This window comes from Bison bison, unplaced genomic scaffold, assembly GCF_000754665.1.
Source record: "Bison bison bison isolate TAMUID 2011002044 unplaced genomic scaffold, Bison_UMD1.0 scf7180017864341, whole genome shotgun sequence".
Classification (NCBI taxonomy): Eukaryota; Metazoa; Chordata; class Mammalia; order Artiodactyla; family Bovidae; genus Bison; species Bison bison.
The window spans coordinates 1,789,906-1,809,328 of NW_011494913.1; the positions used below are offsets into that span (position 1 = coordinate 1,789,906).

Sequence of the window (19,423 nt, forward strand, 5' to 3'; positions counted from 1 at the left end):
CCTTTGCCACTTAGGGAGGGCATTTGTCTTGATCAGCTTCTCCTTAAGGGTCCCATTCCCTAGCTCACAAAAATCTTGGCCCCAGGCTCACTTCCCCCTGCATTGTAAGTTTTGCTACAACTCTAAATGTAGCTTTCCTGTACGTGATTCATTTAAACTTCTGGCTCCCTAGTTCCTCTTAAATTAATGTGTAAAAATCTGTCATCTGAGAATACAGATAGTTTTACGTTTTTCTTTCCAGTCTGGATACTCCCTTCCCTGGCCCCACATGATTGCTGTGGCTGGAACCTCTAGTACAAGTTGAGTGATAAGAGCAGTCATCTTTGTCTTGTTTCTGATCGTAGGATCAAAGCGTTTAATCTTTTACTGTTAAATATGATGTTCACTGTGGGTTTTCATAGATGGTCCTTATCAGATTGAGGAAGTTCCCTTCTGTTCATATTTTGTTGAGGGTTTTTTAAATCATGAAAGGGTATTCGATTTTGTCATATGCTACTGCTGTGTCTATTGATAAAATTATTTTTCCTTTCATGCTGTTAATGTGATATATGCCTTTGATTGATTTTTCAGATGTACTAACTTATTAACATTTCTCAAGTAAATCTTACTTGGTCATGATATCCTTTTAGATGTTGCTAGATTCAGCTTGCTAAGTATTTTGTTGAAGATTTTCTATATACATTCATAACAAATATTCGTAGTTTTCTTGAGATTTTTTTGGGTTTTTGATATTATCACACAGATTGAATTGGGAAGTGTTTCTCTCATTTCTATTTTTGGAAGAGTTTGTGAAGGAGTTTTGTTAACTCTTCATTTAATGTTTTGTAGAATTAGCTGTTGAGGTTATTTGGGCCTGGGACTTTTTTTTGCAGTGAGTGTTTTGATTACTGATTTAATCTCTTAGATGTTCTGTGGATGTCTGTTTTTCTTAGTTTGTAGTGTTGTTCACGTCTTCTGTTTCTTTGGTGACCTTCTTAGTTGTTTTATCTGTTAATGAGGAGGAAACATTAAAGTCTCCAGCTGAAGTATATCATGTAGGGAAGGTTTGATGGCAACAAATTCTCTTAGGTTGTTATCTGGGGATGTTTTAGTTTGTCTTTAATTTTAAAGGATAGTTTTGCTGCATATAGGATTCTTGGTTAACAGTCTCTCTTTTATAACTCCTATGCTTTCTGTTGAAAAATCAGCTGTTAATCTTATTGAGCATGTCTTCTAACACAATAAAAGGACTTTTTTTCTTGTTGTGTTCAGGATTCTTACTTTTTATTTGGCTTTTGTTGGTTTGAATATCATGTGTCTTTTAGTTTATCACATTTGGGAACTAATGATTAGAAAGAAGTTTCCTTAAATGTCTTGCACCAGTAAGTTTCCCAGCCTTTTCCAAGGGGCTGTGTGTGTGTCTGTGTGTGTGTGTGTATTCAGGGATACCTTCAACAACATGATAAGCAGTTTGCAGTACTGCCTTAGCTCTCATCCTGTTTGCTCAGAGGCTCAACATCAGCCAAAGGTGAGGGAGTAAGACCTTCGTAGGTATTTCCTTGACTTCCACACGTGTATGGCCTTCTCTGTGCCCAGGAGTATGCTAGGGCTTTCCAAAGCTTCCTGTGGACATGTGATTCCTCAGGTTTTCCTTTAAAATTTTTCACTTTCTTCTTTGTCCCAACTGGTATTGCCATCTCAGGTAGCTGAGATTTTTAAACCATTGTCACTAATTTTCTTCTCTTTTCTCTTAAAACATATTGGAGTTAAGGCTGTTCCCACTGAGGGAGCTCTGAATCAGGTCAAATAAAACTTAACTGCTGAGAATGGACCTTTTCTAGGGAGGTGCCGTTTAGGTCAAATAGTAACACTTCTCTGGAAATGGTGTTGCTTGGAGAGTTCCAATCCGAGTTTACCTCCCATCTCACCCTTAGAGATTGCTGAATATCACAGCTACTGCACTTGTAAAGCTGTTGTTTTTCAAGCTGCCACAGAGCTAGGAAGATAGACAAGGAAATAGAATAAATTAAATGTCACAGAGTTTGTTCTCATGAAAGTCAGTTGGTTTTCTTCAGTAAGTGCTTTTTAGTTGTTAATTCCAGAGTTGATTTGGTTGTTTCTAGAGTTGGGAGAAGGCAATGGCACCCTACTCCAGTACTCTTGCCTGGAAAATCCCATGGATGGAGGAGCCTGGTAGGCTGCAGTCCATGGGGTCGCTAAGAGTCAGACAGGACTAAGCGACTTCACTTTCACTTTCATGCATTGGAGAAAGAAATGGCAACCCACTCCAGTGTTCTTGCCTGGAGAATCCCAGGGACAGGCGAGCCTGGTGGGCTGCTGTCTATGGGGTTGCACAAAGTCGGACATGATGGAAGCGACTTAGCAGCAGCAGCAGAGTTGTTAAAGAGTTGATTTTGCCAAATTTGCCAGTATTCTGGATAGCTCAAGTGGTAAAGAATCTGCCCGCAATGTGGGAGACCTGTGCTCGATCCCTGGGTTGGGAAGATCCCCTGGAGAAGGGCATGTCGACTCACTCCAGTAGTCTTGCCTGGATAATTCCATGGACAGAGAAGCCTGGAGGGCTACAGTCCATGGACTCGCAAAGAGTTGTACACGACTGACCGACTAACACACACACTCTTAGAGTTTTTATGTAGGAGTGGATTTTTGGAGATCTTTGATTCTGCCATTCTGTAAGTACTTCGTTCTTTTCCTTTTGTCATGACTGTTCAAAAAAAAAAAAATTAATGGCCTTTATTTTTTAGAGCAGTTGTAGGTTTACATGCCCTGGAGGGGAGGGCATGGCAGTCCACTCCAGTATTCTGGCCTGGAGAATCCCACAGACAGAGGAGCCTGGCAGGCTGCAGTCTGTAGGGTCCCACTGAGTTGGACTCAACTGAAGCAACTTAGCATGAATGCACACATGGATACATGTTTAGTTTGGTAAGAAATTGCCACGGCTGTACATTTACTTTTCTTCCAGCAATGAGCAGGAGCGCCTATGGATTCATACCCTTGTCAGCATGTGGTGTTGTGGATTTTGATCATTCTGATATGTGTTCAGTGGCATGTCATTGTTGTTTTAATTTGCACTTCTCTAATGGTATGATTTTGGGCCTTTTTTCATATCCTTATTGGCTATATCTGTGTTTTGTCTTAGTGAGATGTCTGTTTAGGTCTTTTGCTTATTCTTAAAATTGGGTTATCTGTTTTCTTGTTGACCTTTAGGAGTTCTTTATGTATTTTAGATACCAATCCTTTGTCAGATACATTTATTACAAATATTTTCTCCAGTCTGTGTTTTGAATTTTCATTTTCATAATGATATTTTTCACAGAGCATATATTTTTAATTTTATGCAGGACAACTTGTCAGTTTTTTCTTTCATGGGTTGTACTTTTTGTATCATAGCCAAAAACATATTGCCAAAGTCACCTAAATTTTCATTGTTACTTTGTAGTTTTGCATTTTACATTTAGATCATTGACCAGTCAGTGTTCAGTTAATTTTTGTGAAAGGTGTGCAAGGTGTTTTTTTTGGTGTATAAATGTCTAATTGTTTCAGTACTATTTGTTGAAAAGACTGTCCTCTCTCCTTTGAATTGCCATTGCTCCTTTACCAAGGATCAGTTCAGTTCAATTCAGTTGCTCAGTCATGTCCGACTCTTTGTGACCCTATGGACTGCAGCACGCCAGGCTTCCTTGTCCATCACCAACTCCCGGAGCCTGCTCAAACTCATGTCCATCATGTTGGTGATGCCATCCAACCATCTCATCCTCTGTCGTCCCCTTCTTCTTCTGCCTTCAGTCTTTCCCAGCATCAGGGTCTTTTCCAGTGAGTCAGTTCTTCACATCAGGTGGCCAAAGTATTGGAGCTTCAGCTTCAACATCAGTCCTTCCAATGATTATTCAGGACTAATTTCCTTTAGGATTAACTGGTTTAATCTCCTTGCAGCCGAAGGGACTCTCAAGAGTCTTCCAACATCACAGTTCAAAAGTATCATTTCTTCGGTGCTCAGCTTTCTTTATAGTCCAGCTCTCACATCTATACATGACTACTGGAAAAACCATAACTGACTATATGAACCTTTGTCAGCAACGTAATGTCTCTGCTTTTTCATTGTAATGTCTCTGCTTTTTAATGTTCTATTTAGGTTGGTCGTAGCTTTTTTTCCAAGGAGCAAATATCTTTTAATTTCATGGCTGCAGTCACCATCTGCAGTGATTTAGGAATCCCCCAAAATAAAGTCTCTCACTGTTTCCATTGTTTTCCCATCTATTTGCCATGAAGTGATGGGACCAGATGGCATGATCATAGTTTTCTGAATGTTGAGCTTTAGGCCAACTTTTCCCCTCTCCTCTTTCACCTTCATCAAGGGGCTCTTTAGTTCTTTGTTTTCTGCCATAAGGGTGGTGTCATCTGCATATCTGAGGTTATTGATATTTCTCCCAGCAATCTTGATATGCCAGTCTTGATATGCTGTGCTTCGTCCAGCCTGGCATTTCACATGATGTACTCTGCATATAAGTTAAATAAGTAGGGTGACAAAATATAGCCTTGATGTATTCCTTCCCCAATTTGGAACCAGTCCGTTGTTCCATGGCCAGTTCTAACTGTTGCTTCTTGACAACATAACAGATTTCTCAGTAGGCAAGTCAGGTGGTCTGGTATTCCCATCTCTTTCAGAACTTTCCACAGTTTATTGTGATCCACACAGTCAAAGGCTTTGGTGTAGTCAATAAAGCAGAAGTAGATGTTTTTCTGGAACTCTGTTGCTTACCACGGATCAGTTGACTGTATGCATGGGTGAATTTTTGGACCCTCTCTTCTGTTCCATTAATTTTTTCATCTCTACCACAGTCTTGATTACTGTCAGTTGATACAGAAAGTCTGTAAGACAGTATCAGTGTTCTGACTTTCTTCTTCTTCAGTATTGTATTGGTTATTCTGGGTCTTTGCCTGTTCATATAAACTTGAAAATCACTCTGTTAATATCCACATAATATCTTATTTGCATTTTAATTGAGATTATATTGAATCTAGCATTAAAGAATAGATAACCATGATGTTAAAAATATATGTGTTTAACTTTTAATATACCATTTTTATTAATAGTGAAAAAAAAGCTAAAGGTTTTGTGAAGTCAAACTGTGATTGAGATTAGGAGATAAGTGAGAAAGCAAAATCCCCAAATCTCTCTTTCTCTCTTTCTCTCTTTCTCTCTCTCTCACACAGAGTATCTCCACTCACCATTCTAACCTATGAATCACAAATCTTCAGTTTCACATAAAAATCACATATCTTAGTCATAAAGAAGCTCTGATAGAAGTGGAGAAGAATGTAAATGTATGGATAGAGCCATATAATTTGGGGAGATTACTTTGAAATTGCAATAAATGATTATGCAGCCAAGGGATTATTTGATGTGTGGATTGAATATCAGGTGCTGCTCTTGTATATGGTTTAAATTTAAATTGGTTTTGAAAAAGCTTATTTCTTGCAGATTCCTTTTTATAGTTATTGTGATCCTTTTTTTTGGTTGTTGTTGATTTTATTGGCTGTACTTATAGAATGATACTGATGATAGTGAGCATTTCATTCTTATGCTTCTTAACCACTGAGGTAATTTTTACCTTCATCCATACCTGTATTGGTTCAGTTCTTCATATCCACCAGCCTGTTTGGCCTGGGATTGACCACATAGGTTCTGCCTTTGCAAACACACTGCTCACCTTCCAGTGTTTTCTCCAAAGTAGCTTGAAGTCTTCTGCTGCTTTCATGACCTAATTTCTCTTCTAGAAGTCAGTGATTGTTAAAATTTGTACTGAAGGACAAATCTATGACTGTCAAGCTAACGTAGGTATTTTGTTCAGTCCTCTTTGGCTCATGTTTTTACCTCTCATTCTTTTTTAAAGATTGAGATTTTCCTTTGTGGACTGCATCTTCTCAGAATGTGAAATCTCAAAATCTTCATTATCTTGTTTTTTCCTTCTGTTTTAAACAGTGTCTTTTTATTTTCTGAAAATAGCCTCTCATATACTTGCTTTCTGTTTCAGTTTTTTCTTCTTCTGTCTTTGTACCTTCTCAATTATATTCATTTTTTCCCCCAGCAACCTTCAGATGGCCCTCATTGAGATGTTATGTTATTTCCAGCTTACTGTCATACGGTTTAGTAACAGTTTACACCCATATTAATAGAGCATTGTGTCAGGATTTATCAATTGGGTAATCTAGGAGAAGGGTATATGGCATTATCGTGTTCTTTTGACATTTGTGTTAGAAAAAATGTTCAATATAAAGAAGTTAGAAATTATTGATAGTAATAATAATAGTAATACATCAGTAATTGGTTTTTGCCTAACAATTATTATATATCAAGCACCGTTCCAAGCACTTTAGCGTATATTATTGCCTCATTTAATCCTTTTACCAATCAAGTGAGATACTCTTATTCTCATTTTATAAGTCAGGAAAATGAAGCATAAAGTAACTTGCCCTTTGTGTTATATAGCTAGTGAGTGACAGAGCTGAGATTTGAACTCAGATAATCTGCATTAATTGGCTAATGTAAAAATGAATAAATCCTTGTTTTCAAAGGGCTTATAATCAGAGGTGACATGTATGTAGGTTTCTTTCATTTATGCTATAAAATAAGTTATGGATCATAAAACAGTTTTATCTAGTTGAAGGGCATTAAGACTTGGATGAGATATAAGTTTAGTTTTTGGTCTCATGGTGGAAGTATTAGAAATGCAACTTAAGGCATATGAACTTTATTTGGTAGGCGCTGGACAGCACTGAGAGACTCTATGGCCCAAAGATATTGAGTATTTTCAATAGCTAGTTACTATCAGCCAACATAACAACTTAAGTTCTAGGCTGAAGCTGTGTCTTTTACACTATTTTGGCTTCTCTAGGTGCCAGTTCTTTGTCCCCATATTCAGTTAGTGATCAAGACCTTTTGACCCTTCCTTCGAAATGTTTTTAATTCATCAGTTCCTTACATGTGGTTCATATTTATGCCTAAATCTAATATAAGCCATTATTCCATTCTTGATTCATGCTTTGGCAGTCTCTGGTAATTGGCTATGGATTAAAAAGTTGGTCTGAGGGAGGCAGGTTTACTGAGGGATGAAGTAGAAGAATGAATTGGATTCAGGCTGTGTGTGGTCCCCTAAGCCATTTATGAGAGTCTCCTTGTCCCTGAAAAACACGCACTTTTGTGCCATTTCTTTTTATTTTCTTTTTCTAGAAAGCTTTCACCTTGCATTTCTGCCCAACTCAAACCTTGTACTTTATAGTTCATCCCAAGTTCTTTCCTATTCAAAAAAGTTTCCCAAATTATGTCAGCTTTTTCTCCAAAAACATAACTCTTGTCTCTACTATTCATTTGCCAGGTGATTCTTTTTGTCTTACTACTTGAAAAATTTTTCATCACTCTGTGTATATCTTGTCTATTCAGTTACGGATGGTAAAGTCATAGTAATAATTATCAGTATTTAAAATTTAATAATTCAACTATATTTTGAATCAACAAAGATAAAATAGTTAAATGTGAACAAATTAGGGTCTTATCTGTGGATCAGCTATTTAAATGTTCTTAAAAATCTCTTTCTTGGGTTGAAAGAAAAATCAGGCCTGAAATCAAGTATGAGAAGTGGCTTCAGAGAAGAATAATTACCTTATGAAAACCAAGCTCATATTGAATATTTCAGAATTTAGAGATTTGGGAATATTTGTTAAAACCTAGAAAATTTATTAGAAAATGTATTTCTACTTTTGAAATTTAATGCATCCATGAATTTAACTTTAATCCTGATATGTTAATGTAGATGTTATATTGGAGAGAATACTTTTTTAGTGTACTATTTTAAATATTGAAATTTTACATATATCACAAGTTCTTATATTAAAAACTAACTGGGATTATGTGTAATGTGAATGTAGTAATTTTTAGATTGCTATAGCTTTGACTGCTGGTTAAAACATTGTGTTTTTCATGTCCATGAAACACATTACCCCTAGTTTTTATTTCCTCTTATTCAACATGTGTGTTATTGTGTGGAACAAAGGAAACTTTAAAATTTTTTAAAAAAAATTTTAAAAAAGAGCAGGTATTTTTTAAGATAGTTTAAGATTAGGAAATATGTGGTGTGTTTAAGACTTTTGTAAAACCTTGTTTAATCTTTACTGGAAAAGATGGTTTATCAGCAGTGTAAAAACAAAAGAAGAATAACACTATATTTGTCTTAACTATCTGCTGGAACTTCCCAGAAATAGGTACATCTAAACTGGGAATTAATGAGGGTAATAGCTAAAAAAAGATATGACATTTAAAAGAGTAACTAAAATTAAAAGCTAAAGATCAATCACTGCAGAAAAGTAAAATAAATATAATTTTTTCCAGGCAAGGCCTTTCCCCAGAGGTTTTCTACTCTAGTTCCTAAGGAATAAGCTTTACTTAATCAATGTGTAAAATACACAAAAGGAGGGAGTGCAGATGATAACTGTGTTAATGACAACTAGAATTGATTGAAATTTTCAATGAAAACAAATTCACTATCTGAGATGAGTAAAAGTCAAAAGGCTCTGTGATAATAAATGATTTGTAATAATCACTGTAATAATTTCATAATCTTTATTACTTTCTGAAATTATATTGTATATCTTTTCCTTCCAACTTCTTCCCCTGCCCTTCCAGAGGCTCTCCCTATAGAGAATCTCCTTTGGGTCATTTTGAAAGCTATGGAGGGACCCCCTTTTTCCAGGCTCAGAAGATGTTTGTAGATGTACCAGAAAATACGGTGATACTGGACGAGATGACCCTTCGGCATATGGTTCAGGATTGCACTGCTGTGAAAACTCAGTTACTCAGGCTGAAGCGGCTGCTGCGCCAGGTTAGTACGTAGGGAACATTTCCAGTGCTTGACATTTTCAATTGTAAATAGATTGACTTTACTTTGTTTTTAAAGTAAAGTTGAGTTTCTAATGACTATTTAGATTTGTGGAGAAATAATGGTCGTAAATAGTACCTAACAGAAACTCTTCTGAGAGTAAAAACACTTGAGGTTTTGCATGACGGTCTCTGTAAAGTCATCAACATTTATGAGCTATATAATATTTGGTGAGCTCTCTGCTTCTGTTTCCTCATTTTCATAGTACCTATGTTGTAAGGTTCTTAAGAGAGCTAGAGTTCATGGTTACAAATTGAGTGATTTAATACCTGAAACATAGTAGGTGTTCAGTCATCAGTGGCTACAACTATGATTTCAGCTAAGTGAGAAATAAGAAACAGCATTTTATATAATCATAGTCACATAACCCCACTTTGGTTTAAAACCTTCAAGTTTAAACTTTCCCAGTCTTCTTATTTTTTTGGAGAAAACGTGGACTCAGAGCAGTGATGTGCTTGTCCACATGGTGAGCTGATAGTAGAAGCTGACTTCTGATTCAGTAGTATTTTCTTGATTTGAACAGTTAACATATACATTTCCAATGTAAATAAAAAAACTAAGGAATAAAATACTAACTTTAAGTCAGGAATATCTTTAGTTTTAAATCTATATTTGTGTTTTGTAGACTAGGCAAGTTTAACTTAAAATTATGGTTGAGGAAGAACAGTCTGGATTCTCTGCATAACTTACTTTTTGAGTTACTTTCCTCAGGATTGTATGTTCTAGCTTGTTATGAGCAGGGACCACGTCTTAGAATTTCTGGTGGCCATCCAAACCATTTGGAGGCCGTTGAGATAAACGCTCAGTAAAGGCTATTTGAAATGAAATGTGGCTCCTCTGTTAGTAACTACAACTACTGTGAATGGTTTTATATTACTCAGTTATGGCTTTGCTGGACTGCTCTTCTCTATTCTTGTAGATATTTGAGTACTTTGAATAGTCCCCCTTTTAAAAAAGATTTATTCATGTATTTTCGGCTTTTCGTTGCTATGCATGGACTTTCTGTAGTTGTGGCAAGGGTGGTGCTCCTCTCCATTGTGGTGCATGGGCTTCTCGTTGCAGTGGCTTCTCTTGCTGTGGAGCGCAGGCTCTAGGCTCACAGGGTCAAGAGCACTGGCTCAGTAGTTGTGGTGCACAGGCTTAGTTGCTCTGCCGCCTGTGAGATCTTCCTGCAGCAGGGATCGAAACCATGTCCCCTGCTTTGGCAGGAGGATTCTTAACCATTGGACCACTAGGGAAGCCCTGATATTTGACTGCCGTCTTAAAAGACACCTGTCTGTATAAGGCCAGGAGGAAGAAAGTGGAGAATCCTTTTCGGATCTGAGATTCTTAGATTTCTCTCGAGGCAGAAAGAGATTCAGTGATTCAAATACCCAGACACAGAGTTTATACCTTAGTATAACTGTAACTGCTACTGCTAAGTCACTTCAGTCGTGTCTGACTCTGTGCAACCCCACAGACAGCAGCCCACCAGGCTCCTCCGTCCCTGGGATTCTCCAGGCAAGAACACTGGAGTTGGTTGCCATTTCCTTCTCCAGTGCATGAAAGTGAAAAGTGAAAGTGAAGTCGCTCAGTCATGTCTGACTCCTAGCGACCCCATGGACTGCAGCCCACCAGGCTCCTCTGTCCATGGGATTTTCCAGGCAAGAGTACTGGAGTGGGTTGCCATTGCCTTCTCCGAACTGTAACTACGAGATACACCCAGACACAAAACAGGGTAAAGCTAGCTAACTCCAAATACATATTTAACACATTTCAGCTACTTCTCACCTCTTCTACCTTTTCTTTCCAATGTCTCTGAAGCTCCTGATCAAAAAATCTTCTAAAGATTTCAAATTGACTTCATCCTTTGTTTATGTAGTGAAAACAAAATTATGAGAAGAAAATTGCAGAATCTGTTTAGGATATCTTTAACATTTCCCAAAATGCTGATAGAAGTTAAAAAGCTGAATTAGTCCAGTATTTTGTATAACAGCCTCTTAATTTGTCCCTTTTAGTAATTATAAAAACTTCAGTGTGATACGTGTACATGGTTTTAAAAAAATCACATAGTATCCAGAAGCTTAATGAAAAAAGCAATATTTCTGTCCTTCTCCCCACTTGAGCCAGCCTTTTGTAATCTGAACAGGTTACTAAGTGTCTTTAGAATTATCATACACAGATTTCTTTCATCATCTTCTGGGATTGAGATTGTTATTTCTTGGATAATTTATCTTCTTTTTTCTTAGTTTGCTCTCATATTTAGCAGGAATATATCCTTAATTTAATTCCTAAGAGAGGGCAAATGGATGGTACTTTTTTTCTAGTTGATATGTCATTGAAATCTCTTATCTACTCTCATATTTAGTTTATAGTAATACTTTGGCAGGGATACTTTGGCTGGTATAGAAGTGAGTTTTTCCTTAGAAATTTGAAGTCACTTTTCTAGCATCCAGTTTAGCCACTGAGAAAAGTGTACTACATTCTAATCCATCTTACTTTGTGTTTTGTCTGTTTTTAATCTCTCTGGGAGATTTTTAGTCTTTTATTTCTGGCATTCTGCAGTTTCAGTGATGTCCTGGGATTGAGATTTTGTTGTACTTGTTCGTATTCCACTTAATGATGGGTAATCACTGAGTTTTATGAAGATTCATGTAGTGTGAAATTTCCTTAAGTCATTTCTATGATATTTTATTTATTCTGTTTTCTCTGGGTGTCTGAGTGTATCTTTCTGGAATTCTTGGTAATCCAAACTAGAACTTATGAGTTAAGTTTTCAGTCTTTTTTTCTTTCATATTTTCCTTTGAGTTTGACTACGTTTTCTGGTGTATTTCCTCACCTTCATATTCCAGCCTCCTATTTCTATTGAATTACTTATCTTGGCAGTTGTATTTTCAGTTTCTAAGAGCTCTTTATTGTAGCCTTTCATTTTTCATATGATTCAGTTCTTATTTTGTTAGTAAATATATTAAGTAGCTTGTTTCTGTTGTGTTTTGTTAAGATTTCTCAAGTTCCCTACATTATTATCTCTTTATAAATGGTCATTTTGTTTTTTATGTTTCAGTTTCTCTTTCTTTTGGAATATTTCTTCAGATATCTAATGAGTCTATTGTTTATTACTATTTAAGATTAAAGGGTAACAAGTTGATCAGGACTCTTCACACATGGGTTGGCCTTGCCAGCTGGCGGCTCCACCTTACAGTGACACGTGGATATCAGTGGGCCTCAGTGCTCAGCTAAGTGGTGTGGGGCCTCAGTGCTCAGCTAAGTGGTGTGGGGCCTCAGTGCTCAGCTAAGCGGCGTGTTTTGCCTTCTCAGGTTGTTACTGTTTCTCCAGAGAAGAAACTTCTGCTTTTTTCCCTTCTTGGAATAGAGGTAGAAGACTGAGAATCTACTCTTGCCTTATGCAGACTTCCAGTTAATTCTCATATTTCTAACCCACATGAGCATGAGTGGTTTTGCTCATCCGTTTTCTTCACTCTTAGTTCATTATTTTCCCTGTTTGCTTTTATCATATTATCACATTCAGCATCTGTTTTGACCTTGGAGTGAGAAATGAAAAATGTGGAGTAGTGAAAAGTACATGATGGTATCTCTTTGATATTTTTCTTTGGGATTACAAAATATTTGATCCTGATGATTCATACCGTCCCCCTGGCACGAGCCTGAGTGTTTTATGAACTATCAGGTATGCCATACAAATGTTTTGTTTTGTTGTTTCCTCTCAGCTCCAGTGTTGAGAATAAAGCCAGTAGTGTGTCTCTCACATAATTCTCTTGTCTGTCGGTCTCTGTCTCTCTCTTTGTTCCTCTCTCTCTCTCTGTGTCTGTGTGGGGGGAATGGATACATGGATGCAGTGCCAGGTGGATGGACTGTTTACAGCAGCAGCTTCCTATGTGAGTGCACTAAGAGTTGAGGAGCTGCTGAATGATTGCCACGTGGTGGCAGAGAACCACAGAAAAGTCAGGGAACTCAAGCTTCTCTATCCCCAGACTTTTTTCAGCATAACAGGAAAACTAAGTTCATGAAATATACATAAAAGGAGCGTATACAGCATAAGGGTACCCTTTAATGAATAAAATGACACGGTTGTATACTCACCATCCAGGTTAAGGAATGAGACAGTAAGAAGTGTTCATTCTTCATTGCAGTATCTTCCCTTTCCAGAATCTAGTACTTCCCTTGTTTCTTTTTCTGTTAATTTTTGACCATCTTTGTTGGCTCAGATGGTAAAGCATCTGCCTGCAATGCAGGAGACCCAGGTTCGTTTTCTGGGTCAGGAAGATCCCATAGAGAAGGGAATGGCAACTCACTCCAGTATTCTTGGCCTGGAGAATTATGGACAGAGGAACCTGGCAGGCTACAGTTCCTGGGGTCACAGAGTCCGACATGACTGAGTGACTAACACTTTCACTGTCTGTGTCCCGGTAAATATACTACTTTTGTCTTTTAGAACTTTGTATAAATGAAATTATGCTGTAAGTATTACTCTATGAATTGCTTCTTCCATTCAGCATTTTATTTAAGGTTCTTTGATATTTATATTTAGTTCTGCTTCATTTTCATTTTTTAGTCTCCAATTCTAAACAGTTTCTTTCTCCATTTTACTATTGATGTCCATTTTGGTTCTTTTCAGGTTTTTTTTTTTTTTTTTTGCTATGACAAATGATATGAAGTATTCCTGGTATACATGTGTGAAAATTCGTCTAGAATAACTAACTAGGAGTGGAATTTCTCTGTCATGGGGCATAGAAATATTCCAGAAATATGAAGCTGTTTCCCCAAATTGTTCAATCTGTTTGAGCATAGAAATATTCTAGAAATATGAAGCTATTACCCCAAATTGTTCAGTCTCTTTCATTCTTTTCAAGTAGTAAATACTTTTTTTGCATTGTTCTACATCTGAGCAGCACTTGGTATTATCAGACTTCTTAATTTTTGTCATGTGATGGGACTCTAGTGGTGTTTAATTGTGGCTTTATTCTGCATTTCAAAATCAGAAAATTTTGAAGTATTGACACATTACTACCATTTAATCCTCAGAGCCTGTTCAGATTTTGCCATGTGTCTTGGGGTTCAGTTCAGTTCAGTCGCTCAGTCGTGTCTGACTCTTTGTGACCCCATGAACTTTAGCATGCCAGGCCTCCCTGTCCATCACCAACTCCCGGAGACCACCCAAACCCATGTCCATTGTGTCAGTGATGCCATCAAACCATCTCATCCTCTGTCGTCCCCTTCTCCTCCCACCTTAAATCTTTCCCAGCATCAGGGTCTTTTCAACTGAGTCAGCTCTTCGCATCAGATGGCCAAAGTATTGGAGTTTTGGCTTCCACATCAGTCCTACCAATGAACACCCAGGACTGATCTCCTTTAGGATGGACTGGTTGGATCTCCTTGCAGTCCAAGGGACTCTCAGGAGTCTTCTCCAACACCACCACAGTTCAAAAGCATCAATTTTTCAGTGCTCAGCTTTCTTTATAGTCCAACTCTCACATCCATACATGACCACTGTTGACAAAATAATGTATCTGCTTTTTAATATGCTGTCTAGGTTGGTCATAACTTTCCTTCCAAGGAGTAAGCGTCTTTTAATTTCATGGCGGCAGTCACCATCTGCAGTGATTTTGGAGCCCATAAAAATAAAGTCAGCCACTGTTTCCACTGTTTCCCTATCTGTCTTGATGTAGTATTCTTTATAACAGAAAGATCTGGTTTACCATCATACGTTGCTTTTAAAAATTATCATGTTTTTGTGCTGCTAAGTCGCTTCAGTCGTGTCCGACTCTGTGCAACCCCATAGATGGTAGCCCACCAGGCTCCTCCGTCCCTGGGATTCTCCAGGCAAGAACACTGGAATGGGTTGCCATTTCCTTTTCCAATGCATGAAAGTGAAAAGGGAAAGTGAAGTCGCTCAGTCTGCCCGACTCTTAGCAACCCCATAGACTGCAGCCCACCAGGCTCCTCCGTCCATGGGATTTTCCAGGCAAGAGTACTGGAGTGGGGTGCCATTGCCTTCTCTGATCATGTTTTTGTAGATTTCTTCAAACTGTGGTACTTCCTCAGTTTTCTTTTCACTTTGATGACCATAATATATTTACTCTTTTAACCAATTCTCCTGACTATAATCAGCTTCTCACCGCCTCTCCTGTACACTTGACCTCCTCACCTCTCTAAGATTCTGAATCTCCGTGCCTGGCTGCTCTCCTGTGTATACCTTCCTCACCCTACTTGGGCTCTGACTCCTTGTCAGTCTCATGGATTCTGACACACCACACCAGTCTCCTCTTCCTGTGGATGCCACCTCACTCTGCTTGGGCTTGACACTACAGTTGTCAGTTGATGCCTGCACTTGGGTGCCTTCTTAACCCTACTTGGGTCTGACACCTGACACTGGGCCTTTTCCTGCAGAGATGCCCTCTTCATGAGACTTGATCTCTTGTAGCTCTCTAAAGGCCCTCCTGGGGGAGTGTGCCCACTCCACGCCACTCTGCTTAGACTTACAGCCCACACCAGACTGTACATATATCCTCCTCTTTCTGTTCAGATTTGACTCTTGTATCAAATTATTCTCCCATCCCCTCTGTGTATGCCCTTTTCAGTCTTTTAAGCTCTGACATGCCTTGGTAAGCTGGCCACTGGCAGGGACCTGTTTTTCAACCTCCTTAGATTCTGAAACCCTGTGCTGGGCTGTCCTTTTTGGTTGGAGACTTATTTATTTATTTACTTTTGCCTCATTCAGGAAGATAAAGGAAAGTGAGGAGGAAAAAGAAGCAAATTTTTAAAAAATGATTGACTTTATCAAGGTAAAATTTGCATTCAAATGATTGTGCCTATTTTAAGTATATAATTTGAGTTTTGATGAATATATACACCTGTGTGACCTCTACCACAACAATCCAGATATAGGACATTTCTGTTGCTGCTACAGTTCTCTCACGTCCCTTCATAGGCGGTCTGCTCTCAGACCTGGCGCAGCAGCTATTGCCCTGCTTTCTGTTACTAAGGTTTTGTCCTTTCTAGAATTTCATCTGAAAATTTTGTCTTCCTCTAAACTATACAGTGTGTTCTTTTTTGTTGCTGGATTTTTTTCACTCACCATAATGATTTTGATAATCATCTGTGTTTGTGAGTTTCAGTATATTAGTTTTTATTGTTGGATAACATTCCATTATGTGTGTGTGTATACCACAGTTTTATTTTCATCCATTTACTTGTTGATAGACATTTGAATTGTTTTTAGTTGTGGGTTAATTGAGATAATATTAAATTTCTAGAATAATGATGAAAGTTAATAATAACAGATGTATTCAAAAATTAGAATTTGAATTCAGGACATTTTTTCCACTTGTCTGTTTTGTGATCTTGGGTAAGTTAAATTACTTAAACTTCCTATGCCTAGATTTCCTTATAACAGAAGTAGAAATGATAATAGCTCCTGTTTCAGGACTGTTGTAAAGAAAACATGAGGAAATTTAGTCAAGTGCTAAGCATAGTGTCTGATGCATAGAAAGTAGTTAATAATGTTAGCTGTTGTAATACTGACAGTAGCAACATCAATAATGATAAAAATGTGAAGGTCAAGGATTTTTAATTACTTGCATTGCTTATAATTTTATGTAGCTGCCTAAAAAGCTAATTCTGTTTACTTTAGAATCCACTGATTGTTATTTCATCATTCAGTATACTTTATAAAGCACTTGTTGAGTTTCAAGGATTGTGCTGGTAATGAAGATAAAAAGAAGGAAGATGTAATTCTTGTCCTGTGTCTAGTGCATTGTTCTTAAAACTATATGTTACAGCTGGTTAGTAGATTTTGAAATAAATTTTGTTCATTGTAATTATTTTTCCTAATAAAGTAGAATAGTATAGAAACTATGCTGTGCTTAGTCGCTCATTTGCATCCAAATCTTTGCGACCCTGTGGACTGAAGCCCACCAGGCTCCTCTGTCCATGAGAATTCTCCAGGCAAGAATACTGGAATGGATTGCCATGCCCACCTCCAGGGGATCTTCCTAACCCAGGCATCGAACCCAGGTCTCCCACGTTGTAGGCATATTCTTTATAGTCTGAGCTACCAGGGAAGCCCAAGAACGCTGGAGTGGGTAACCTATCCCTTCTCCAGGGAATCATCCCAACCCATGAATTGAGCTGGGGTCTCTTGCTTTGCAGGCAGATTCTTTACCAGGTGAGCTACCAGGGAAGTCAGCAAACTCAGATGGTTTGAAGAGTTAAATATTTTTTTAAATGTAGAAAAATTAGAAGAAATCTACAACTAGTATTTTTAAATGGCAAAATAAACCTATAGAAAAAGATATCTATATGTACAAGTTAAACACTTAGGTTTAATAAAAAGGTTTATTATTGAAATTTATAATGAAATTTATAAATAAGGTTTGCTTAGAATATTACAGATTTTAGCCATATATAACAATGTTCTAGTCAATTTAAATGTCAGTAAAATTTTTGTTTTGAAAATGTCTTTGCCTCAAGCACCTGTGAGGATCAACTCATTTCTTAAACTCTTATTGAAAATCAGGCTTTATGATTATATTTTTATAATCTTTCCAAATATAGTTTGAATCATTAAATTTTAAATCCCGTAGGTGAATTACAGTATTACTCAAAAATTTATCTTAGCGCACATTCTACAGTTTGTGTGATATGATACAATGTTCATCCATTTACCTCTGCTATTTAAAAAAGTGACTTATGAAAAGAAAATGAAAAAAATCTCTCCTCTTCCTCCACTCCTTTTCCTAGGATGCCTCTTGTGATTGTGTTGTAGCATATCAGAAACACAAGGGAGCTTTGTTGACATCACTAATGCTGCTTGTCAGCAGAGATTGGTCAGTGCTGCCAGGCTTTTGGTTAGTTCATTTCAAGTGTCCATGTCCATTGCAACCGCCTTGGAACTGATAGGAAGATCACAATTTTTGGAAACTAATGGAAGACCCACCTGGGTAAGATGGAATTTGTTACAGGGTTTCCTACATGTTAATATGTGAAGAGTTTAAATATTAGAACAAAAGTTTTCCTTTATGCTTTGTTGAAAAAGAAAAATGGAAGATGGTGGAAGTCTTCCTCTTAGAACAGAGGAAGGTGTACCTGTCTTTTTGAATCTTTAGTAAAATACTAATGACATAAGAGTTAATCAACTTAAGGTTAATTGCATTCAGAGCTTAGAAATCCTAACTAGGACTTCCTTGGTGGTCTAGTGGTTAAGACTTTGACTTCCAATGTAGGGGTCGTGGGTTCCATTCTTGGTTAGAGAACTAAGATCTCACATGCCTCATGGCCCAAAACCCAAAATATAAAGTGCAAGCAATATTGTAACAAAGTCAATTAAGACTTAAAAAAAATCCTAACTAGAACCCACAGAAACTGCTGAAACACTTCACTTAGTAAAGCAGCCAGAATACTTGGATAATCAGTTAACTATGAATTGTTTACTTTTGTGCAGTGATGTGTTACAGTTTTTATGTTTTTGCATCTATGCATTTATTAAATATGTTTATTCAAAATGCTTAGAACAGTGCTCAACACTGGTCAAGAAACGCTAGCTCCTTAGGTGGTGCTAGTGGTAAAGAACCTGCCTGCCAGTTCAGGAGACATAAGAGACACGGGTTTGATCCCTGGGTCTGGAAGATCCCCTGGAGGAGAAAATGGCAACACACGCCAGTATTTTTGCCTGAAATCCTATTGACAGGGGAGCCTGGAGGGTTATAGTCCATGGGGTCACAAAGAGTCAGACGTGACTGAAGTGACTGAGCACAGCCCTAGTATGTATAATATGAAGCATGAACATTGCATCCATGGTTGTTATTCAGTGATTTTTAAAAAGAGAATGTTTTCTGTACATTTTATGATTCCCTCCCCCCATCCCCAAAGCTTAAAAAGACTTGTCTCAAAATGTTTCCTAATTTTGGCCTGAATACTTTTCATCTAAGTCAAGGTTTTATAGACAGTACTACTATTATTTAGTGTCAAAGTTATTTGGAGGGTATGTGGTTTTATTATAGATAGAATTGGAGATTATGTTCATGATCTTTAAACTCTTGTGCTTTGATGGAAATAACAGCCTTTCCTTCTTTGATCTCTTGAATCTATAACATTAGCCTGATAAAAATTGGAAGGCTCTGAGACATGCGTTTGAGACATGTGGTTGTTCAGTTGCTCAGTTGTGCCCATCTCTTAGCGATATACCGATAACTTTAAACATTAATGAATCCTAGTTGTCTTGGGCCGTGCTATAAATTTATTTTATTTAGAAGAATTTTTTTTAATTTTCAAAAATGCAGGTTTGGTATACAGGACTTCTTTTCTAATTAATTTCTAATCTGGTGGCTCAGCAGTAAAAAAAAAAAACACACAAAAAAAACCATGCCTGCAATGCAGGAGCTAATGGGATCAATCCCTGGTCTGGGAATATCCCTTGGAGAATGAAATGGCAACCCACTCTAGTATTCTTGCCTGGGAAATCACATGGACAGAGGAGCTTGGCGGGCTACAGT

The 19,423-nt window shown here is 37.6% G+C and overlaps 1 protein-coding gene across 7 annotated transcripts in view; it reads left to right on the top strand.

Annotated features, from left to right (window-relative positions):
- CCSER2 (coiled-coil serine-rich protein 2) overlaps positions 1-19,423 on the top strand; it is a 158,422-nt gene that overhangs the window by 78,637 nt on the left and 60,362 nt on the right. For 5 of the 7 annotated variants that reach the window (XR_826527.1, XM_010854379.1, XM_010854380.1 and 2 more), the window contains one exon: positions 8,681-8,876. The exons of 1 other annotated variant lie outside the window; for it this stretch is intronic. Coding sequence is in view for 5 of the 6 variants with exons in the window: in XM_010854379.1 (XP_010852681.1) it covers positions 8,681-8,876 (196 nt within the window). In the remaining variant the exon portion in view is untranslated. Of the gene's footprint in view, positions 1-8,680; positions 8,877-19,423 lie in introns of those variants that run through there. One more of the 7 variants, XM_010854381.1, reaches the window with a different exon arrangement.